Consider the following 25146-nt stretch of genomic DNA (forward strand, 5'->3'; position numbering starts at 1 on the left):
ACATTTTTGTGTGCATCCTACTTAATACACTCATCTAAAATGGTTCCACCTTTATCTGCCTTTGGTGCATTACAAAACATATGCGAGTACTTCTGCAAACCTACAGATATATGGCTGGTTAAAGGCAGTAAAAGCAAGCTCAGGTCTCATAGTTAACATATAGATTCCTTGACTGAAATCTCTCAATGATTTGGTGTTTCTTTTCCACAGCACAACAGATAAGAAGACTTGGTCTTTGATAAAGTGATAAATAGACTTATTTTAAATGTATTTCTGTGGCAGGATCTTACTGTACAGCTTGGACTCGTTCTATAGTCTGGTATAGCTCCCAACGTCCTGCCTACTTCCACCTTCCAAGTGCTGGGAATGTAGGCACACATTACCATGCCTATTAAGATATATCTGCATTATCCTCCAAATTGTTTCTGATCTATAGGTAATTAGAAGACTCCAAGCATTTGCTCTATTGCCTTTAGCAAAAGAAGAAAAAGAAGAAGAAGAAGAAGAAGAAGAAGAAGAAGAAGAAGAAGAAGAAGAAGAAGAAGAAGAAGAAGAAGAAGAAGAAGAAAAGAGAAGAAAAGAAATGGAGGTGTAGGACCAACATATTTGCTTGAGGAAATATATGCCTGTGTTTCTATCTGCCAAGGAAAACCATTACCAGGTCCACCAGCAAAGAGTAAATGCATGGAACATGAGGAATTGGATGAGGCAAATGGAAGCAGAGGCAGATTTCTTCATACTTTGCCCATGGCTTTATTCCATTGAGTTCATTATTAAATGAACGACTTGAATGAAATGATTCATGCCTTTAGATCACACATATCATTGTGCTTCAAATACCCTAAACTTTAAAGTTTTGTGTTAAACCCCTCATTGGAATAAGAAATAGATCTTTTAATTTGATGTAAAATGTAGTTGGAATGCATGGACTATACCAACTATCTCAGCCCTTAATAAGAAATGATTTCATCTTGTCTTCCTAATCAAATTTAGGTTGATTGAAAGCACAACCCATGTGTACTGGCCTTCTACATTCCACAGCAACCCAGTTCAGGAACTGTAGTAACATGAGCTGGCTCATTGCCTGTTCTGCCTCATAGGCTTCTGACTGTCCTACAGATATCCCTTAAGAGTCATGATAACATCTGATGAAATTTCCCAATCCTCCTCAGAAATAGTGTTCAGTTAGGGCAGTCATTAAAGCTTCTCTTCTTTCTTCCTCAGCTCATTTCTGCTGCTGAGACATGTTGCCAGCCATTTCCCACAGACATCCATCCTAGCAGGATTACATGTTGGAATGAGCATTGCTCCAAAGTAGCCAAGCTCCAGGAAGTGTTAGTAATGTTCTTCACTGGTCACCTGCTGCTCAACAGAGGTCCCTGAACATGGTGTGCCTGCACATACACATTTAGGTAGAAAAATCTTACACATTTTATTTTTAATTTTGGATAAATACTTGTTATGTCACAAGATGCAAAGAAAGGTATACATGAAGACTTGGCTAGTGGGTTCCATGATAATTTTCAATCATTAAATAGTTTAATTCAAAGAAATCAAATTCCTAATAAAATAACTAACAGTGTGAAAAAGAACTTTACAATCAATTTCTCCCTTTTTAATAATATCCCCCCAAACTGCAAATATTATAAAATTCCAACCAGCTGGACCTGGTAGCTCATGCCTATAATCCTAGCTACTCAGGAGGCTGAGATCTGAGGATCTTGGTTCAAAGCCAGCCCAGGCAGGAAAGTCTATAAGACTCTTATCTTCAATTAACCACCAGAAAACCAGAAGTGCTCAAGTGCTCAAAGTGGTAGAGCCTTGAGCTGAAGAGCTCAGGGATGTTGCCCAATCCCAGAGTTAAAAAAATAAATTCCAACCAAAGGAGATTGAGTAATTTAATTATGATGTCCTTACTATGCAATAACATACTAACACCAAAAATGGCTTTTCAGTGTCCATTTATTATCATAGCTTCAATAACAGAAAGGCATTCCCCCAAAGAACTAATACAGTGGATGACTGACTATGTGATGGCATCACTCATGAGTTAAACCTAGCAAATCAGTTCCACCCTTATCCCTTAGGTGTTCTCCAGCTCCTCCTTTAAGTTTTACTAAGTTTGCTCTGGCCCTGGATTCTGCCTGGGGAAAAAATAAAACATTTGGACACTCTCAGCAGGCTACCATGTATTGAACAAATATATGAAGATATAGTCAATAATTGTTCAAGGAAGCAGCTGAATGGAGGAATGTAAAATAAAAATGAATCACAGTGGCATTTACTTTTCTGAGAAGATGGATCAAAAAGTAATGGTTATACTAGGTGCCAATGACACATGTCTATAATCCCAGTTACTCAGGATGCCAAAATCTGAGGATTGTGTTTCAAAGCCAGGCAGGCAGGAAAGTCTCTGAAACGCTTATCTCCAAATTATCAGCAAAAAGCAAGAAGGCAAGTTGTGGCTCAAGTGGTAGAGCACTAGCTTTAAGCAAAAATCTAAGGAACAGCAACCAGGCCCCTATTCAAACTCCACTCTCACTCCCCTACCCCCACCCCCAAAAAGTAATGTTGGCTTTAAACTCAAGGGCAGAATTCTGCCCTTTTTTAACCACTACAAACTGGGTGTGGTAGCTAGCATAAACCTATAATCCCAACACTCAGGAGGTAAAAACAAGAGGATAAAGAGTTCCAGGCCAGCCTTGGGCTACCTATTCCAAGTTCAGCCTGGATTACATAGTGTACATAGTGAGATCTGTCTCAGAAACAAACAAATAAACACACCCAGCAACACCAAAAGCTTTGTTCCTGCTCTTCAACCTGTCACCAGGTATCAAGTGATGTGCCAGATCTCCAAGTTGTTCCTGTCACAAACTTACTGACTCCTCTTAGAGAGGTATTCTCCATCTCAGTTTCCATAACTTGACAATGTGAGCATCATCTCTCGTAGACAGAGCCTGTCTCTGAATGTTACTGGGAAGATCAAGTAAGCTACTATCTACTACCATACTTTGAAGAAGGATAAAAGCACTACACAAACATGAGGAATCAGGACTATCAAATGCATTAACTAGACGTAACATACACTTCAGAAAGCATAAGCGAGCTTATGGCAATCTATTAGCTCCGCCAAGACCTCTCGTGCTTTTCCTGCAGTCGTTTCTGAGAAACAGATGTTTACTTCAAACGTTTCCTTTCAACAGAAGAGCAAGTTAAGAGTGATTATAAAATCATGGCATTTCTAGATTTTGAAGCTTAGAGGATGAAATAATGGAGGAAAATGACAAAGATGGTTGAAAAAAGAAGACAGATATGCCTGGTATAAACTGGAACCCTAAAATGGAGGAAGGCCACACTAGAAACAAAATACAGTGTTGTTGACCTTTCATACTGTCTCATTCAAGCCTGAATAGTTAAAAATCCTAGAAGATGTAAGTTTCTGAGAGTGTTGGGTACCAGTGTCTCAAGCTCGTAATCCTAGTTACTCAAGAGGCTGAGATCTGAGATCATGGTTTCAAGCTAGCCTAGGCAGAAACGTCCAGGAAACTCTTACCTGCAATTAACCAGCAAAAACCTGAAAGTGCAGGTGTGACTCAAGTGGCCAAGTGCTAGCCTTCAGTATAAAATTGAAACAGAAGTGTAAGGGCCTTGAGTTCAAACCCAATACTAGCATCCTGTCCCCCCACCCCAATCTTAAAATGAGAATTCCTTAGGATTAGCACACAATAGTTCTGTTTTGTGCTCCGAATACTTTCCCAAATGAAATTTCTACAATAAATAAATAAACCCAAACACACAAAAAAGTTGTTTCTTTGAAGGGCTGTGTGTCATGTGTGTATACCATGGATTTATAAAGAGTTTCATCTATAGTTAACTCATTCTCAAGAATGTTAAATTTTTAAATAAAACATGGATGGGTCAATAATAACAAGTACATACACTAGAGTTCTTAAATGCCCTTCTTTTTAAATCCATGCCCCAATTACATCCCTCCCTCGAGGATATTTACAATCCTCTATGACACATGCTCTGTACCTTCTTGGTTCAAGGAAAACACACCTACAGCATTTCAAATTAACTACTGACCCTTACTTTCACACTATAAACAAACTCTTTTCAAAATCTCAATTGCATTGTGTCCACATTGATTAAAGCTTGAAGCCTGGTGACCTCATGTGGTGTTAACTTCTCCCATGCACCAACAGCATTCCGCCTTTCTACTCAATTACCCCCTTTGGTGCCAGGGAATCCCTACCCAATGAACACACACAATGCACTTCTGCTTCATTACACTAACCAACAGCAGGATAGAAATAAGCAGAAGAGGAATAAACAAGCTAATTTATCATGAGGACAGAGCAAGCTTTCACCAGTCTCCCCATGGAAAACGTCAATGGTTAACGGGAATTTCAATAGTCTGGGGGTGATGTTTATGATCTTACAGATTACAGACAAAGCCACAACAGAACCTCACTGATTCAAGAACTTTACCGATTAGCAGGTGTGAACAACATGTACGCGCACGCGTGCGTGCACACACATGCACACACACACATGCACACACCCCTGCCTTAAAACTCTAAAGTCCTAAATAACATCGACTGAATAAATTATTTGGGAAAGCACAATTCTGGGCTTTAGATAATGTAGAATGACACCCTGGTAATTTGCCCCAAGTGTTCAACCTAACTGTGGGGCCTCTCTTATTCATCTTTGACAAGGTGGTCAGGAGGGACTCAGCCTCTTTGTGAGAAAGATCTGGTTACCCCCTTCATTAGGCATGGCAAGGGCACAGCGGTTGATTAAATTAACAACTTTGGAGGGCTTCAGTCCCAGTTCCCAGACATTAGCACCATCATCCAGAACAAATTAAAAGTCTCACAGCAATTAAGCAGATTTTGAAAATGAATTTCCCATGGTTCAATGGTTCAACAGCAATCTTGAGTTAAGCAGTAGAGAAGAGCTTAGAAGGAAGAGAGGAATTGACTGCTTAGTTTCCAAAGTAAACACACAGCTGGCAGAAGCCACATCAACTGCACACTTCTGAGATTCTGATAAGCAAGGCTTTTGCATTTCATTTATATGAAATTTCAAATATTCAGTCACAGAAAAGTGAAGGAGTAAAATTTTAACAGAAATGGAATGCTGTCTTTTCCCTATTTTCTTTGTTTTGAATTTTTAACATCATTGTATTCTTGTTTAAAATACTTTGTTTTGTTTTGTGCTGGTCCTGGAGCTTGAACTCAGGGCCTAACCACTGTCCTTGGGCTTTTTTGTTTGAGGGTTTTGGGAGGGGTTCTTTTGTTTTTGCTCAAAGCTAGATCTCTACCACTTGAGCCACACCTCCACTTTTGGCTTTCCGGTGGTTAAACAGAGATAAGAGTCTCATACTGTCCTACTTGGCTACCCTAGAACTTCGATCCTTACATATCAGCTTCTTGAATAGCTTGGATTACAGGTATATGTCAGCAGCACACAGCTTTTGTTTTGCTTTTGAGACTGGGACTTCTATGCAGCCCAGATTGGCCTTGAACAGACGATTCCCCCTGTTTCAAGGACTGCTGGGATTCTAGACATGCACCACTACACTGGCTTCAAATTTCAGACAGAGATATCAAAAATGCATATTTCTAGTTAGTGAATCCTAAAGCCAAACAAGCAATCTTCTTCTGTCTGACTTTGGCACTGGGATAATCCGTATCTTTGCCTTTGGGCAGCCAGGCTTAGAGAAGGAACTTTGAACACCAACCTCCAAATGACCCTAGGCAATCTACCTCCACGAACTCATTCCTGGCTGAAAAGAGATTAATAATTTTTCAAGTCCCTATTAAAGCTGGGCACCACTGGCTTACATCTGTAATCCTAGCTACTCAAAAGGCTGAGACAAAAAATAAAAGTCCCTCTCATTTTCTAAGAGTTTACATATTGCCAGATACTGTACTAAGGTCTTTTTATGCATTATCTCATCTAACTCTCACCATTTTATCATGAGATAAGCAGTATGACTCCTACTTTACTTTCTAGGGAGATGAGTATACTCAGGCTTTTAGATTAAAATACTCACTCAAGCCTGTACAACCACCAAGTAGAATAGTCAGGATATGAATCTGGTCTTTTTGTCCCAAAGCTCTTGCAGATCTGCTCTTTTTCTAATACTTCTAAGCATCCTCTTGTCCCCTTACTCTGTTCCTCCTCCTAGCTGGAAAGTGTGACTGAGGAGTACAGCTTTTGTGCAGCTTTCTCCTTCACTTTTGCCCAAACACATGCTTCTTAAGACTGTGACAGCCTCACAACTTTTTCTGATTCTACTAGCAAGGTTCTTCTTCATCTGTAGGCACCAATTCAACACAGTAGATGTGTTTCTGTCCCATTTAGGAACCTGGAGAAACATGTGGATGAATTCATTCCAAACCAAAATATATGCAAGCTGAACACAATGAAATACAGAGGTGGATATTTGCATGAATGATGTCTTCTTGACCAGGGTATTTATAAAAGCTGGCATCATAAGTACATTATTGGTCTCTAAGAACTGTAAATAAGTCTTCAAAGTTCTTAGAAGGGAAAGAAACAGAAAGATGAGTTTACCATGTTTGTAGCGAAACTATGGGATCTTCTGAAATAAATCTCTTCAAAATAACTCTCATGGGGCAGGAAAAACAAAAACAATACACCATGAAATTTCCACAATCATTTAACATCTCCATATGAATATTCAAAAATTGGAAATAATGCTCACCAATATGTATTTTCTGCCTCCCCCTAGACTTTATCAAGCATTATAGAGAAGCCATCTGCATTTATGGCCATCTAAAGCTTAAAACATGCAGACCACACTGTAACCATCAGCACAGTGTTATGCCAAGTCGCGAGAAGACCACCAAGAAAGCCACCAAGACTCAGACATTCCAAAATGCAAAAGCAAGGCAAGGCTTTATTCAGGCGAGCTGCAACTAGGGCCTCGTCCTTCCCACCGACACAGCGGAGGTTAGGAGGAAGCCCCAAGCTGCGAATGCACAGGGCTTATAAAGGCAAAAAACAAAGTTACAGCCATTAGGTGTTCAAGTAAGATAAAAAACAAAGTTACAGCAACCAGGTGTTCAAGCAAGCAAGATTAGGACACGGGTACAAATCTGATTGGCTCAGGGCTCGAGGCACTCTGGGGGCAGTTAGAGTTAAGCATTTCCAGGCAGTTAGAGTTCTTGACCAGCTGGGACCTAATAAGCTTGTCCTGGGTTTGCTCACAGGGCTTGCTTATCTCAGGTTCATGTGGTAAAGTGGGGCCTGACTTCAAAATGGCTTAGTCTGGCTCTTCACACAAGCAGGAAGCAAAAGGAGTGAGATCCTCTACTGTCAGAAAGTTGGGTTCGAATGGCATTCTGTCACCAATCCTTTTCTGAGCCTCAGTTTTCAAAATATAGAAGAGAGCCTTTTCCTAATTCCAAAAGAGGACAAGTTTAAATAAAACATATGTGCTACAAAGATAACACCCCTGTTTATTTTCAAGTCAAAACTAAGAACCTTCTCTGCATTAAAACGATGAAAGCATAGTCTAGAAATGTAACATTGCAAAATTTAGGGCAGACCTTAATGGTGAATCATTTTAGCTATGTCCATACTAGCTTCAAAATGCCAGGCAGCTGTCTATAAAAGATATTTCTTCCACAACTTAACAAACTCTGCCCTCACACTGCATGGCGCTGAGGAAACTACTACAGATAAAGGTGAACACATTTTAGAACACCCTTGTTGCCATGTAGCTTATAGTTTTATAGAGGTTCTGTCTTAATAGTTTTGCTTAAAATTTCTGGTAACACAATACTGTAATTCTAGCTTGTATTTCAATAGTTAACATATTATAAACAGATTATCCTTCTTTTCTTCACAGTTTGATATTCAAGGGCCTTTGTCGTGTATTTCATATTTAGAAGGAAAAAAAGGTCCCCGTGGAAGATGACTCCAATTTTATAAGGGAAACAGAAGAACAACTGGGATTCACTCAGTCTGAGCATGCAGAGATGGAATGTGTCTCTTCCACATAATGAGCAGTAATCTATTTAAAAGTCTTGTTACCTGGGCTTAACTATGCTATGAAGATTCATGCACACTGGCCCAGAGTTTTAAAAGCCAAATTTTAAGATTCCAATTAAATGTGGAAACTACTACCAACTCAACCAAAAAGTAAATTAAGGGCTGGGGATATAGCCTAGTGGCAAGAGTGCCTGCCTCGGATACACGAGGCCCTAGGTTCAATTCCCCAGCACCACATATACAGAAAACGGCCAGAAGCGGCGCTGTGGCTCAAGTGGCAGAGTGCTAGCCTTGAGCGGGAAGAAGCCAGGGACAGTGCTCAGGCCCTGAGTCCAAGGCCCAGGACTGGCCAAAAAAAAAAAAAAAAAAGTAAATTAATCACTATAACTTGCCAAATGTGTGAATTATTTGTTTCTTGGACTACTGATAAGCATAAACTATACTATTAAGCAGAATTTTTTTTTTCTGGCCAGTCTTGGGGCTTGAACTCAGTACTGTCCCTGGCTTCCTTTTACTCAAGGCTAACACTCTACCATTTGAGCCACAGCACCACTTCCAGCTTTTTGTTTATGTGGTGCTCAGGAATCGAACCCAGGGCTTCATGCATGCTAGGCAAGCACTCTACCACTAAGCCACATTCCCAGCTACTCAAGAATTTTTGGTTTCTAATTTTATCTAAGAGACAGAAGAGATCAAGAGATAGAAATTAGCTGCTGTGAGTCTGAGAAGACAAGGCTGTCTCCAAAGAAACATACTTTCAAGTAATGTAGTTTACTAATAACAGCTTCTACTTAGGGAGCATCTGGGATCAGATGCAATACAATGGTGTCTAAGCTAGATTCTCCAACTTAAATCCCTGTGAAAGATTTTTTAGCAGGATGGGTGGTCCTGGGGCTTTAACTTTGAGCCTAGGCACTGTCCCTGGGCCTTTTGTTCAAGGCTAGTGCTCTATGACTTGAGCCACAGCTCAACTCCTGGCTTTTCAGTGGTTAACTGGAGATAAAGAGTCTCAAAGACTTTCCAGTCCCAGCTGGCCAGGAACCTTAATACTTAGATCTCAGCCTCCTGAGTAGGTAGGATTACAGGTGTGAGCTGTCCATGCAAAGCTAAAACAGAAGTTTTAAAATAAAAAACCCAAGGCTCACAGTGTATAAATGGCTGTCTGACAACAAATAAATCAGATCGCCACTGTTGATAGAACTATGTTCCTGTAGTTAGAAATCTGACCACTTTGAATAGAAGGATTAGTTTTTCAATGAATAAAAATCATCAGAAAACTTTCAGCACCCCACTGTTCTGTGCAGTGACTATGTCTCAGGAATCCTATAAGTCCAAGTCATCAACAAGTACCTTTCAAAATTCTTATTAACAGTTCTGCTTAATGGGAAGAGCTAATGATTTCTCTGGACAGAGCTGGGATGGGTATCACACCCAAGTACTAGCCCAAAATGATTACTGAATCATGGACATATTAACCCTGGCTTTTTTTTTTTTTAATCATACACATCCTTCTCCTAAGCTACATGGACATTCAACAAGTGGATGGAGTGGAGAGAAAAGGTAGTGGAGGAATTCTTTGGATATAAAACATAAACCAAGTTTAATTAAAAGACACCCTTATGCCCTTTTACGTATTTTTTTTTTAAAAACTCGACATTATTGTGTGTGTGTGTGTGTGTGTGTGTTTCTTCCCTTTGTGAAACTGCATGTTCTCATAGAGCGAAACTCTTGTTCTGTTTGGGCATGTCCAGGGAAGACAGCCATGGATTCAACACTGACAGTGCTTGGGATGGATGGGTAAATTCTGCAAAACCAGAGGGAGGAGTAAATACAAAGATGCCTAACGTCCTACAGGTACTTGTTGCAGCCACGACCTGCCCCCTCCATGATTGGCAGCAAGGCTTCTCATGCAGATTGTTCAAAGCCTCAGCAAAAATCTTATCTACAACTTCCTTAGCTCAGGCATGCAGGAGCAAATGCAGGAGCCTGTTTCTCACAAGCCAGAACTAGCTTGAGACAAAAGAGTAAAGAAAGGAATGTGGGGATGTGTCTTTTCCACATTGGAGACATTCCACTCTGGAGTGAGTTATAGCCTAAATAAGAGCAGATAAAATATATAAGAACCAGAGTAAAAGGAACTGCAACTCAAAAATGCCTGATCTTCCTTGGGAGCTAGCTGGATTTAATTAAATGTGATTGTGATCACCTGAAGGCAAGCATGCTAAACAGAGGCTTAAAAGTCAAGATCCATTTCAGATAAATTAGATGGTACAGAAAAATGCAATGCATTTTGATTGCTTGGTTTCAACAAAAAGAAAGACAAAGGAGGAAGAATTTATAGCATAATACTTGTACCTCAAAATCACAGAAATATGCTTGTCGGTCACAAAATCTAGGGCACTCAACATTTTTGGCAGTATGAATTTTCTTTAGTGAAGAAATGGCATGGACAAAAGCTGGCAGACTGTGGCTTTTTCTGTTTTGTTTTGTTTTTGTGCCTGTCATGGGGCTTGAACTCACGATCTAGGTGCTGCCTGTCCCTGATCTGTTTTGCTCATGGGTAGTCCTCTACCAATTGAGCCACATATCCACTTTTGGCTTTTTGCTGGTTACATGGAGATAAGTGCCTAATGCATGGACTTTCTTGCCTGGGCTGGCTTGGAATTCCGATCTTCAGATCTTAGCCTCCTCAGCTAGAGTTACAGGTGTGAGTGATAGGCACTCAGCATCTGTGGCTTATTCTGTATACAAATCAGACTCTTCAAAATATGAGGCCACATGATTGTCCTCTAAGATTATTTAACTTCACAAACGAAGCCTGACACAAACATCCTCAGGAAGCATAAAAGTTAGTCATAAATATTTATAGTGAGGCTGGGATGTAGCTCAGTGGCAAAGCGCTTGCCTAGCAAGTGCAACGTCCTGGGTTTGGTCCTCAGTACCAAAAAAGAAAAGACCAAAAAAAAAAAAAAATATATATATATATATATATAAGCCTCAGATTAATAAAGTCTTATAAAACACAAGGCTTGGGTTGAATAAATAAGGAACATAGCATATGTTGGTTTCTTGTTGTAGTTTTTTCTTTAAAGAATTATAAATTTACATTTCTCCAAGCAGAAGGAAGGGAATGTACCACACCCTCAGCAAGCAAAGAAGGAATTCAGGGTTTGTTTGGTTGCTTGTTTTAAGCCCTGTGTTTTCTAAAAATGAGAAATACGTTGTCTGTAATTTTGCTGTACCATAAGCTAAGGATGATTAGGTATACAAAGTCAAGCTGGAGATGAAGCTATTTTATTTTTTCAAGTACAGTAACAGAAAAGTTCATAAAAATGTAAGAAGTACAAGTTAGGAACTGACTGTACTTTGACTCTGTGGGAAGCTCAGACAAAAAGCAGATGATCTTCATGCTGCAATTCAGAAGATGAACCTTTGCAGCACTGACTGGCATTGGGAGCTCAGTCCAAGCCTTGGCTCTGCTTCTAATTATGAAAAATGATTCCTTTCCAAATGAGGTAGAACAAAATGGCCTCTGATGCCCTTTTGTCTTTCTAATTTAGACAAAATTCCATAGCTTCCATTCGGATGTGTACATCAAAGTCTACACGGAGTGCATCCACAGCTGCCCTCATGGAAAGTAACGAAACATGCAACTTTAAAGGGGAACCAACTATTGGTCAGACTGTGATGAATTGATACCTCCAAAGTGGAGGCGAGTAAGGCACGAGTAACATGTTTATATGCTAGAGAAGCCAGAATCCTGTGCATTCTTACTCTGGATAGTTTTTTTTTTTAATCGATTTTTCACCCCTTTGTCCTCATGTGACCAAACTCTCATGGCCACAGCTGTAAGTTGCCAGTCATTTGCCAGTGGACAATTTGTCCCAAATGAGAACAGCACAAGACATTAGCATAAGAAAGCAGGGCAACCTCCCAGAATTTCCAACCCACATGCATTGGGTCATTCCCATTTCTGCCTCCATAGATTCCTGGCTTAACCATGTAGTAATGGGGAAGAGATGGATGTGCAGAAAAGAAGATACAGAGACTTCATCTCTTATTTAATCTGTATAGACTCAGTCTCATTGCCCTTATCTTTCTTTTTAATTAAGTTTTATTGACAAGGTGTTGTGCAAATGGGGTACAGTTACATAATAAGGCACTGAACACATTCCTTGTGATATCTTATACCCTCATTTTTCTTTCTCTTCCCTAGATCAGGTAGGCATATATATAATATCTAGTGTACCAAAATCATATACAGTAACCACATTGCCCTCATCTTTCTGTTTCTCATAGAAGTCCAAGAAAAATGGGAGGAAAGTAGTATTAGGTTATTTAGAACCTGGTTTAAGATTCAGTCAAGAATCAGGAGTTTGAATCTTGGCCCTCTTCCTGGAGGTAGTGGTGACCCAAAGAAGGAAAAAATGGTTAAACAATGTCATGACCTAAAAGCAGAGAAGGACTGAGAAAGAGATGTAGAAAGAATGGGTATGGATGGGGTTAAGAATTTAGTGTTTGCTGGATATGGGTGAATCATACCTGTAATTCTAGCTTCTCAGGAGGCTGAGATCTGAGGATCATGGTTTGAAGATAACCTGGGCAGAAAAGTCCTCATGAAACTTTTATCTTCAATTAACCACTCAAAAACCTGAATTGGCTCAATGGATCAAAACGGTAGAGCATTATCCTTGAGCAAAAGAGCTCAGAGACTGTGCCCAGGCCCTAAGTTCAAGCCCCATAACTGACAAAAAAAAAAAAAAAAAGAATGTAGTGTCAGAGAAAAGTTCTTTGGAATTTACATCTTTGGTAGTCTTTGATCCACAAGACACTACAAACAGGTACCAAAATCCTCAAGATAGTAGATTCAGGAATATCTAATCTGCTCCATGAGGTAGGTGGGAGGGATATGTCCCATGGTTGATGGAGGAAACCAGAAGTTTTTGTGATATGGGCTACTGAATCTACACCTGTGAGTCCAAGCTAAGTTACTCTTCACAACATGAAACTGTTTTGGGACTGAAAGCTCTCTCTTTGGGAGAGGTTAGCCAGGATTAAAGTAGTAGTGAACTGCAACACAGCAAGCTTTCCTGAGCTTGGCCTTATTAATGTAGGGTTTGAAAACAAAAGTAAGCCAATTGTTTTCAGAAAAACTACCTCTTCTAAATAATTACCATACTGCTTTGTTAAAAACAAATGGTGGGCTGGGTGCTGATGATTCGCTCCTATATGTCTTCCTATCCATAGAGGAGGCCAAGGTCTGAGGATCATGGTTTGAACCCACAACCAGACCAGGCAGGAAAGTCTATGAGACTCATCTCCAATTAACCACCAAAACCCAGACCTGGAGCTGTGATTCAAGTGGGAGAGCATTAACTTTTAGCAAAAAGGCCAGGCCCTGAGTTCAAGCCCCAGTACTGGCTCAAAAAAAAACACAAAAAACCCACAGTAGTAATTTGGACCTTTCTTTCTGCATTCTTGGAAATGTGTATCCACGGATAAAGCCTCTGAGTTAACCCAGGCAATTAACCAGGAAGTTAAGAGGGCTCCATAATTTGTGTGGGCCAGTGCCAAAAAAAAAAAAAAAGCAACAAAAAACACCCCTGTGTCAGGAAACATTATAATAGAGGAGGAAAAGGAAAGAGGGACCAGAAAATGGTACATGGAGGCCCAAGATTGAAATAAGCATAGGAGATGGAAACAGCTCAGATTGTGAGGACTATGTGACATCTCTCACTCAGTGAGATTAGTCTCATATGTATTGAAAGGACTTCATTTTCTTTGTGCACTGACATCTTCCACATCCACATTTCCCTGACTTTTCTCCTCCATCCAGGACCTATTTTGTATACTAAATCCAAGAATTCTGTGGGTAAATCATTTTGCAAGTTTCCCATAACAACTTAAGTTACCCATTGCTGTGTGTAATACTTTCCTTTGGAAAGAGTTGGCATGTAATTTTCACAGGCCAGCCCTCCCTAGCAAGGCCTGCAAGCACTTACCAACATTAACAATGGCTGGTGTAAGGGCTGATTGTGTATTAGGGGTTGGGATTGTTTGTTTAGGAAGTAACTAGGTCAATGATCAGTAATGGGGAAGGGGTAGAAGCAGAAAAGGGGAGACTGAGCTCTCTCATCTCCTATTTAATCTGTGTAGAATCAGTTTCATTGCACTCACCCCTTTGTTCCCCATAGAAATTAAAGGTACAATGGAAGGAAAGCAGCATTAGGCATTAAGAGCATAGCTTAAGATTCAATCAAGAATCAAGGAGTTGAGTGTTATCCCTCTTATTCAGTATCTCTGTCACCTCAGAAAAGTTTAATTCTTAAAGGAGCTTGAAATTCATCTGGAAAATGAAAAATGTAAATAAGATGAATTCTCTAAGTCGTTATGAGCATTAACTAACAACACATGTGAAACACTTTCCATTGTAGGAAAAGGAAAAAAAAAACCACAATAATCATACTATGCCAAACATCTTGTTTCTGACTTGATATTCACTTGATTACTTCTTTTACTTCTCTAAAAGATTTAATTAGGAATAGAATGTGATGGTTGTTGCGTGAAGGGTCTAGAAAGTGTATTAAAAGGTTAAAGATCATGGTGATTTATAAATTCCAGAAAAGATATCCAGAAGATATTTATGTAATTTATCAATTTTTCAAGTTTAGTCCTCCTCACTGGACACAGATACTTCATTTGGGAACTGCCTGTGTCAGCCAATTTAGGAGACAATCACAAAATCTCAGAGAAGACATGAAGTATGTCATTTCACATCCTGACGCTTTGTTATTATCTCTTAGGAATGTCTACCAAAATTAAGAGCTGCAAACATTTCAATAGACAACATTTCTCCCCAATAAACAGAATGTTCCTATTCATGGTGTCAGCCTGCTTGTTCTTGGTGCCATTGGTTTGAAATTCCTTCATTGTTGTACATGGATGTGGACATAGGCAAAAACTGTCTTTAGAGGAAGGGAATTTTCAACTGTCAACAATGGCTCTTCCCTACACTGTTGCAGCATTACTAGCAATCTACACTCTAGAAAAATCTTCTCTGGCCTCAGTTGATGGCCTCTCTTCTCATCCTTTGAAAAAGTCCAGACTTATTATGTAACATAAATATGTAAAACCACTAGCCAAGGAAAACAAAATAAAAGTAATCTTCCTTAAAGTAGCTGAATCTCAAAGACTTTCTGCTTAGCTGCTCAGACAACTGGATGATTCACACAATTAAGGGGACTGGTTAGAACTTGTAGGAAACTGGTCGACTGGCATCTGTAAAGTTCTCAAAAGGTGTCTGTCCTCCCTTAGCCTTGGCAAGGTTTTGCTTTGGAGTCTACAGCTCAACTCTCTTTATTATCATATTGGGTATTTTCCTTTTTATATGTGCCTGACAATTGAAAATGAGCAACGAGTTGCATTGTTAGGATTCTAATTATGTCTTTCTGTATTTAAACCATTTCTATTCACATCTGAAAGTCAGGATTTGGAGATCACCTAATGGTTGATGATTCTGGTTTTGATGCCAGGTAAACCAGAATTTAATCCCACCTTGCACACTGACTGAAAAATACCAATTTGATGAGGTTTTTGTGGATTAAACTACACAAGATCTGGCATAGAGTACACATTCAATATATTTTCAGCATTGTTATTTTATTCATGTATTTATTCCCAGATGAAATATTAGCACAATGATTTGATGGTTAGAAGGGCTTCTAATTTCTTATGTAATCAAAATCCCAATAAGTAAGTGACAATCGTCCTTGTTCTAGATAGCCTCATCGTAGGAAATCTTCTGGTAAACTGGATTAAGTGGGGCTCTTTTCTACCTGCTGCTCCCTTAATTTACTTGGGCTCTAAGTCATCTCTTTCCTAACTTCCAGATATCCTAAGCACACAGTTACACTCTAATAAATACCTTGCACATTAGGCAAAAGGACTTTCACACAATCTCAACAAATCCTTAATCTCCATAGAAACATCTTTATGTGGAAGATAAGGTAGGATTCTTCCCTAAATCTATGTGGAAAAAGGAAGAAGAAAGAAAGAAAGAAAGAAAGAAAGAAAGAAAGAAAGAAAGAAAGAAAGAAAGAAAGAAAGATTAAATGATTGTAAGATGTCAGCTAGAGAGGGAAGGCTTTAAGTCTACTGCTAGGTAGACTTTAAGAGCTCACAAATCTATACATGGTATTATTACCTCCAAGAAATATTTCCCACTTTTATTAGGCAAAAGTAAAGGTGCAGAAATAGGCTAAATTAGTGGTACTGAAAGAAACCAAGAAGTTTTGTTTTTTAAGTGTCAAATAGTATCATTTCAATTCCTAGAAAATATGATCTTCTTGAAAGATCTGTAAGCCTTTAGGGTACTCCTGCAATCCACATTCTCCACAACCTGCAGCTATCCATATTAGATAGCTCTAGTCATTAACAAAGGGAAAAACATGTCCACAGTTTAATCATATATGGAATTTTTTGCAAATTTTACAAAATATAGCTGAGTCTTACCAGATACTCAAATACTGCAGGATCACAACCATTACATCATTAATGTGTACTAAAAAAATAATAAGTGAAAATCAAGTTTAATACATTGAGAAGCAAATGCTTTGCATTAGCTGTAATTTTATTGGCTTTCTTAAAATTCTGCAACTTCTAAATAAATACTAGCAGCAGAGACAAAAGCTTACACAAATGAGCCTTAGTGAAGACCATGAGTAGTTTCTCCTTAATAATAGCACAATAGTATGTACTATATCCTTGAAAGAAGCAGATAAAGCCACAGACCATTTAAGAAGATCAATGTATGCATACATGTCTAATATGCATTATATCCTCAGCATTCATTAAGTTATTTTTGAGAGAAACAGTGATCTTAAAGAAAGAATCATTGGTGATTTCTTAACATTTATTTGAAGTTTAAGTTTGGAATATCCTCGTTTATTGGCTTGCTTTGAAGAACACAATAATTTTCCTTTCAACCAGTTACGGTTTTCACACTCTTTTAACAGTTTTTAAAACAGGTGGGCAGAGTGACCTGTTTGTTTCAACGATTTTATCCCCCAGACGTGACTAATTTGAAGCTGAGAAAATTGCACATAATGGACCAGGGATTCAAGTTCATGATTTTTAGTGGGCTGTACTCTTGTTCAAGGGCACATGGTCTCTTTCCCCTCCCCCTCCCACCACCCCTGTAGCTGCCTTCCCATGAGCTAAATTCACTAAACATGAAAGCAAAGGAAATTGTTTCTAAAAGGTCTGTAGAGTTTTTCTTTTCAGGAGAATAAAGGTTAAGGTTCATCTTTAAACATACTTTATTCCCTTCAGAGCTTCTTAATTTTTTAAATGAATGTTAAACACTAAAGAAGGTATCTACTTAATAATCTTCCTGAATACTTTTTTTTTTAAGATCAGATGCCTAATTTTATTGGGGCTTAAAGTTTTCACAAAAGCAAAATATAAACCACTAAATTTATTGTTCGTAGTTCTTTCATATAAAATACTGCTTTCAGAGCTTTTAGCAAAATCCCCTTAAAGGTTGCTAAATGTTAGGCACTGGCACAGGAAAAAAATAAACATGCAAATCAAGCAATGAACAAACAAGCTTCATAGGAGTAAGGGAGTTATTTGAGCTGGTAAATCAAAATTTAACCTCTCATTTGCTTTGATGGCTGATTAAATTCCCCCCATCAATTCTAGAAGGCAACAGCTAAACATCAGTCTACATCATATACTACTCTATGAGTTCTAAAGAATTATACAACTAGAACTGAGGGTACCTTTAACTACCTGTGAGGATACAAGCCTATTGATTAATTCCCTTGCTTGATCACTTTGGATCCCAGAGTTCATCAGTTGTGGGAGTCATCTTTTCAATGGGTGCTCATGTGAGGTACTTAGGGGCTTGCCATTTAGATTCAGATTCTAATTTGTCAAGTTCCATTTCCTCAGGGAGAAACAATGATCAAAAAGAAAGATATTGGGCCAGTTCACAATGTAACAGAGAATCTGTGCCCAGGACACCCAAAGCAGTAGCGTTCTGGCTCACTAGGGAGAAGCATGCGGATGTGGCTTCTGAACTTTTACCTTGACAGCCTACAAACTGTTCTTTCAATTGCTTACTCTCCATGTCCATTTGGCTGAAGGGCTGTTCTTTGCTCAGTGTCTTCTACTTTCCAGTTTAGGGTGAACATTATTATCCCTTACCTTTTGTTACTATTTATTTCCATGGGTCTTAGAGCATGGCCAAGTAACCTACACTTGTATAAGGAAAAAAAGCCTTCAAGTGGAAGAAGTAAGGCTAAGACATTGTGTGGTCAGATTCAATTTGAACAAAACTGGAGGAGGGGTGCATACTGTACAAGGAAGGAAGGAAGCTAACAGGACTGATAAACCAAATTCACCCAAGAAGTATTATCTAGGAATAGTATTCTTTTTCAAGGAAAGTTGGAATTAAAGCAAGTTACTGATTGAGAAATCCAATTTGTGTGGACCTGCCACTACACTGACTTTTTACAAGTGGTCCATTGGGATCATAAACCACATTCTTCCATGTTAAGAAGACACTTACTCCAGACAATCCCTGCTTTGAACAAACCACTGTTTGACCCTAAGACTCATGTTCAGCTAGCTACTTCTTTACCCTTCTCCGAAATAGTTAAGAGATTCCAGAACTCACCTAGTCCCAGAAATGTCCTAGGAAAATTATGCCACAGATAGACGTCTCCAGATGAGCTTTAGAAAGAAGAGGAAAACACCAACACACACCAGGAAACTGTGTAATGGTTCACTGCTAAAACCTCAAAGAGGATGAAGGTCAGACAGGGATAATAGGCCAATTTAATTCTGAAAGCACAAGGTGCAAGAAATTTTAATTATGGTCTGCCACTGAAATCACACCAAGATCCAATGGCATCTAACTGCAACTGCTCATCAAGGATACAAGAGGTGTAATTGTAACCGCTGCATAATCACTGTGAGGGCACAGGCAGGCTGCTTTCTCCCAGCAGAGAAGGTATTAACAGCCGCCTGGAAAAATTCAATACAGGGAAACATGGAGATTGTACAAAGTGAAACAGGAGCTCAGAACACAAAAGCCAAATGGAGCTCTGTGTGTGTGAGCCGGTGGGAAGCTGTTGGGCCCACCATTGAGGGTAGGAGCTTCGATACTTCTGATCCCTTTCTGTTTTGTAGACACACACACACACACACACACACACACACACACACACGCTCTCTCACACTCACACACACACAATCTCCAGAAATTCCTTTTTCTCAAGGAAGCTTAACCCACTCTCCTTTGTTTAAAACAATTAGCTCCGAGGTTACAGTACCAGACTCTTAATTCGTTCCTTAGTCAAACCCAGCTCTGGAGACAAAACGCCACACACAGGACTCAGGTGCCCAAGCCAGTGCTCTGGTTTTGGCTCTGTAGCGGCTTTACCCGCGCCCCGCTCCCCGCACCCAGGGTGGTTCTCCCCATCCGATGTTGCGCACTCGGGCTCCCGCCCAGGGAGGCGCAGAGGAGAAATCCCCTCGATGGACGGCTCTGCGTGCACTAGGCAAAGTTTAACAAAGCCTCAAAGTAAGGCAGCAGCGCGGCCCGTCTGCTCCAACGGTCGAGTTAGCGCTGAAGTTCGTGCTGGGATGTCCCGATCTTGAAATGAGAGAGGCCGCGAGTTTAGTCAGAGGCGAGAGGACTCGTGGAGACGGGGAGGCAGTGAGAGGAAGGGAATTTTTCCGAGTGGACAGTGCAGGAGAAGGTCTGCTCCACCCGGAAGCCCGGTCGGCTCCCCGAGGTCTGGGGACGAGCGCTCCACGGGAGGTCTCGCCGGGCGGGCGCCGTCGCCGCGGGGGGTAGGGGCGACTTGAGAGCTGTCACCTGTGGCCGGAGCCAGGGGACGCCCACCGAGACGCCAAGGGAGGACCATAGGCTCCTGGCTCACCGGCTCCCACGACGCCAAGAAGTGGGGGGAGGGGAGATTCCCGAGGGGGCAGAAGGCCAAAAGCAACACCTTTCGGATACGCTTTTCGCCGGCACCTCTCCAACTTCCCGCGGGGCCGGTCAAGGACTTTCTCCCAATCCACTCCACCTTGTCCCACCTTCCATGCCCATAAGTCCGATCTGTCCATCGCGAAAAGCGGGTGGAAAGGGGGGCTGCGGTGAAGAAACTGAGGGAGCTAAGGTTGAGACCCCCCCCCAAATATAAGCCTTCACCCCCTCCAGCCAAGACAACCAAAGGCTTTACACACAAGCAACGATCGCTGCCGTGTACTACAGCTCCGGCTTTGCGCTGGGCGCAGTTCCCCGACTCTTCTGTTGTTCCTAATAAAGTCCATTACGTTGCCTTCCTGGAGCTGATTGGAAGGAAAAGGAGAGGAAAAGGGGGGAACGCGGGAAAAAGCGGGGGGTGGTGGGGGAGAGCAATCAACTTTGTAACCCAGCGCTTCCTTGCGCGGTCAGTCGCCATGCTTAAGATTCCCACCCCCGCCACCCCCCTCCAGCCTTTCAAGTGGATACTGAAACTAGGCCAAAACTTTTCCCCCTCCTTTTCTCCTAGCCACTAGACTGGATTGTGCCCACGGAGCCCCATGGAGCTCTGCTTTCTTAAGCACAATAGCCCGACTAATTAGATCATAGAAGCAAGGCAGTGATACTGTAACAAGTAGCCCAAGAGGCAAAGAGGGAATGGGGCCCGAAATGAGAGAAAGGGGGTGGGGGGGAAAGTTTGCCGCTCTCGCACTTACCAATCAAGCCTCCCACCAGAAAGGCGATGACCTGGAACACCAGCAGAATCCCACCAACAATGCACAGCTTCTTGGTACTCATGTTTTCTATAATTGCCCCAGCCATTTTTGCACACACACACCCCTTTTTTTTCCTCTTTTCGCCTTGAAATAAATGTTTTAGGGTTTGTTTAGGGTTTTTTTTTTTTTGTCTCTTCTTCCTGTCTAATACTGTCTTCTCTCTCGCCTCCTTTCTGGGCACGGCAAAAACTTCAGGGGTGCAGGAGCGCAGCGAAGATGGGACCGCGATCCAAGGCGCCCGCACTGATTCCCCGGGCGCAGCCGGCTCGGGTTCCCCCAATGCCCGGAGCTGTGACTGCGGCCGCTCCGCCGCCTGTGGACGCTTAAAGGAACAGGGAAGCGGATCACATGACGCCACCTCCCTCCCTTTCTTCCTCCCTCCCTCTCACGCTTCCTCCCTCCCTCCCTACCTCCCTCTCTTCCTCTAACCCTTGCCCGCCAGTTCGGTGATCCCAGCTCCAGCCTGCGCGGGCGATCGGCTCCCGCGTCTAGCCTACGGCTTGTCCCGCCAAGAACTGGTACAGTTCGAGGGATATTGTTGTTGTGAAAAAGGGTTCCCCTATACTACCAGCCTCTCACACGTCTTTTTTTCGGGTTCCTGAAGTCTGAGATTTAAGTCAGCCGTGGACCCCTTGGCAGACCTCTAACTTCGGCGATGACTTTAGGAAACGGTCTCCATCCCCCACCCCCAACTGCTAGAACTCTCCGAAAGAGGGAGAGATTTGTTTTGTTTTGTTTTGAGGAATGTAATGGATGCTAAGTAAAAAAGATGCGAGATAAAATCTCAGCTCAGCTTCCTTCTCTCTAGTTGCAGCCTTGGTAATTGGGCTCTTTCCAGCTAAATCCCCCCAACGCGCCCCTCTACGAACATTGCGCTCCAGCCAAATCGGACCTCTGTTCATTACTCCACCCCGTGGGCTTCCCGAGCCTGGAGCCTGGCTTTTGCCTTAAAGAAAACGTGTTCTATTCTAACACAGTTTCAAAGTTAATTCAAAAAAACCAACTCAAAAATAACCCTGTAAAATGTTTATAGCATATGCATGTGCTATTTCTGAGAACTGACCTCCTAAAAATCCCGCGTTTTCTTTTTTCCTGTTACAAAGACTTGGCATATGCATTCGTTTCCATCACTGAACTGCAAATTCCTGGGGAAGTAGGACCACATTTTATACATCTTTGTACACCCCACCCCCAACCCCACCATGGTGCCTAACAAAATTCTAGCTCTGCTTAGGTCCTGGATAAACTTCTGAGGAATGAATAAGGGACTGTGAAAGCAAGCCCACAATTTGCATTTCAAAAGCCTAAAGATCTTAGTTGGTTTAGACCGGTCACATATAAGTTGCAATGTTTGTTGACTTTTTTTTCCCCTGGGGCTTGAACTGAAGGCCTGGGCACTGTCCCTGAGCTACTTTTTGCTCATGGCTAGCACTTTACCACTTGAGCCACAGCACCACTTCTGGCCTTTTCTGTTTATGAGATACTGAGGAATCAAACCCAGGGCTTCTTCATGCATGCTAGGCAAGCACTCTACCTCTACGCCACATTCCCAGCCCTTTGTAAAAATATATTTGTATTTATGTGTAACTTCAATAAAAGAAACAAACGGGAGGAGGTAGAGGATGGTCTTCAGAGATCTTTTGTCCTGCCAAGCCTAAATTCCTGGACCTGGTTGTTCCATGTTTCTTAAAGTGTCTAATTGGCCAATAGAACTTCCATTTCCCAACAGTGCCTTGGTTTGGTAAGCATCTCTCCTCCCCAACAACCCTCAGTTTATAACACTGCTCACTTGCTCATTTCTTGATGCTCCCCTCCATCCATTTCCTCATCCTGCAGAGGAACAGTTCCAATTACTCCCTCCTCTACTGTGCTCCGGAGCCTTTTATCACCCTTATAGAAGATGCCATGCCAGATACACTTCCACAACATCATCCTTTCTACTTCCCAACTAGACTAGACATTTTAGAAAGTGCCAAATAATATGTGCATGAAACCTCGTCTCTTTGGCTTCTTGTTACTTCTGGGCTATAGCTAGTAAGTTCTAGTTAGTTCTGGGCTATAGCTGCTATTTATCCAATCATTCAACCCTTTATATCCAACAATCACTTATGGAGCCCTTAATATGTTCTTAGATTACTTTCCTAAGCAATTGAGGATGACAAAATGCTAAAAGCCCTCTCACATAGAAGTCCCAGACCAGTTGTTATAATTGAATAACGATTAATTTCTAAGTGGTCATTTATTACTGATACTTTGGTCAATATTAGGAACTTAAGAAGGAATAACCAGGCCCAGTTGTCAACAGTAGTAGTTAGAAGCACTTAATCACTCACCAAACAGAGAACACCCAGGATTGCCATTTGCCTTTCTTCCTTCCCTTTTCAGTCATATACAGACTCCTCCCCACCCTCACCCCCCACCCCCAGCCAGTTTAATGGGTAGAAATAAATGAGTTTTTCTTACCTTTGAGGCAGGTTAATTCCACATTCTGTGTTCTTATCTCAGCAAGCTACTAATTTCCACACATTTGAATAAAAGCGATGGCTTTGAATTAGAACTCTTCTTCTTCCTCCTCCTCTTCCTCCTCCTCCTCCTCCTCCTCCTCCTCCTCCTCCTCCTCCTCCTCCTCCTCCTCTTCTCCAATAGATTTTTTATTTTTATTTATTTATTTATTTATTTGCCAGTCCTGGGCCTTGGATTGAGCACAGTCCCTGGCTTCTTTTTGCTCAAGGCTATAGCACTCTGCCACTTGAGCCACAGCTCCCCTCTGGCCATTTTCTATATATGTGGTGCTGGGGAATTGAACCCAGGGCTTCATGTATACGAGGCAAGCACTCTTGCCACTAGGCCATATTCCCAGCCCTCCAATAGATTTTTTAAAGTAAGTTTGAAGTCTAGGGACCAGACTCAGTTCTGGAGCTAGTGTTTTAGCAAGCATGATGCCCTGCTTTGATTCCCAGCATGAGAGAAGGATGAGTAAGCTTGATAGGATTCACTTTCAAATTTTACTCTCCACTTCATACCCATTTTCACTACTTAAGGAGAGACAATGTCTTTTGAACTTCAACAACAATTGAATCCATGACAAATAGCTTAATTGAATTTATCTTTGAAAAATCATTTTATTCACATAGATCACTTAGATAAAACAATACACTGTATGAGAGTCTGGCTTCCAGATCCAGAAATGAGAGACTTGGGATAAAGTGCTGGTTCTCCACTAAGATGACCTTTTTCTTTAAAGGGAACATATTCCTATCAGACAGTGATAACTCTAATTGCTAATCAGTGCTCTAACTTGCCTGTAATTACCAATATTGCTAAAGGGAGTGGAGTGAAGACATCTGTCTTTATGTTGGGGCTAAGAAAACAAGTACAATCCTTCGACATGCTGAGTACTTCAAACCAAAAGACTAGAAGCAGCCTCAGAGGCAAGTTCTCTCAGCACTTCTGCCTTCCTTTTGACCCTTCTTCAAAGCCAACCATTAAGTCTAAAAATATCTATTGGACTTGCCTTCTCCTATTACAGTTGGGTAAAAAATAAATGAACACCGCCATTCCAGAGGGGCCTTGCTCAGTTGAGGGTCGGAAATGTTACAACCTTGGTATATTCTAAACAGCTCATGGCCATTTTGTCTAATCTTATATCTGTGTAGCTATCCTTGCTTCCTCAAACCTAAGCATAAAGTCAAATAGCTTCTCCATATTGTTGATCTTCAAGCTAAAGTTTCTGATGTCACATATAACTTTGAATAAATAAATTTGGTATGCTTTTCTCTTGTTGATTTGCCTTTTGCTTTGAGGGTGTTGGCCATGACCCATAATAATGACAAGAATGGACATCACCATGTACATTCTATAAAGGATGCTTTATCACATTGCAATTTCTATTACATCTGTGTAAATATTAATTGTGACTACTGGATCTTCTCAAAGAGGCAACACAATAAATAGAAAAGAATGTTTGAGTCAACTGGACCTGGGGTGGAGCCCAGAATCCCTGTGCCTTACTTCGTGTTATCTTGCTCTATTACACAGTCATCCACATTATGGCTCAGTTTCTCAGCTATGTGAGGAAAGTAACAATAGCATCTATGCCACGGTATTCTTGTAAAATATGAATGTTGAAGACATTATTAAGTGGCATTAGGAACTAGTGAAATTGATCTCAGCAGAGATCTTTCTCAGCTCTAAAATGCTGTCATAGTTTGAATATTTTAAGCACATTTTTTTGAAAAGTCTGGAGGTTCACTCACTTAACAAGGGTGCTAATAAAGACACTATCTGATAATGAGTTCTAAA

The 25146-nt window shown here is 41.0% G+C and overlaps 1 protein-coding gene across 1 annotated transcript in view; it reads right to left on the reverse strand.

The window, feature by feature from the left end:
* Wls (Wnt ligand secretion mediator) overlaps window positions 1-21171 on the reverse strand; it is a 103255-nt gene extending 82084 nt beyond the window's left edge. Inside the window, exon 1 of the mRNA XM_048351557.1 lies at window positions 20785-21171. Within this exon, the coding sequence (XP_048207514.1) occupies window positions 20785-20890 (106 nt within the window). The 5' untranslated portion in view covers window positions 20891-21171. The remainder of the gene's footprint in view (window positions 1-20784) is intronic.
* Window positions 21172-25146: the final 3975 nt, after the last annotated feature.

The sequence above is a fragment of the Perognathus longimembris genome, chromosome 7 (genome assembly GCF_023159225.1).
Source record: "Perognathus longimembris pacificus isolate PPM17 chromosome 7, ASM2315922v1, whole genome shotgun sequence".
NCBI classification, from domain to species: Eukaryota; Metazoa; Chordata; class Mammalia; order Rodentia; family Heteromyidae; genus Perognathus; species Perognathus longimembris.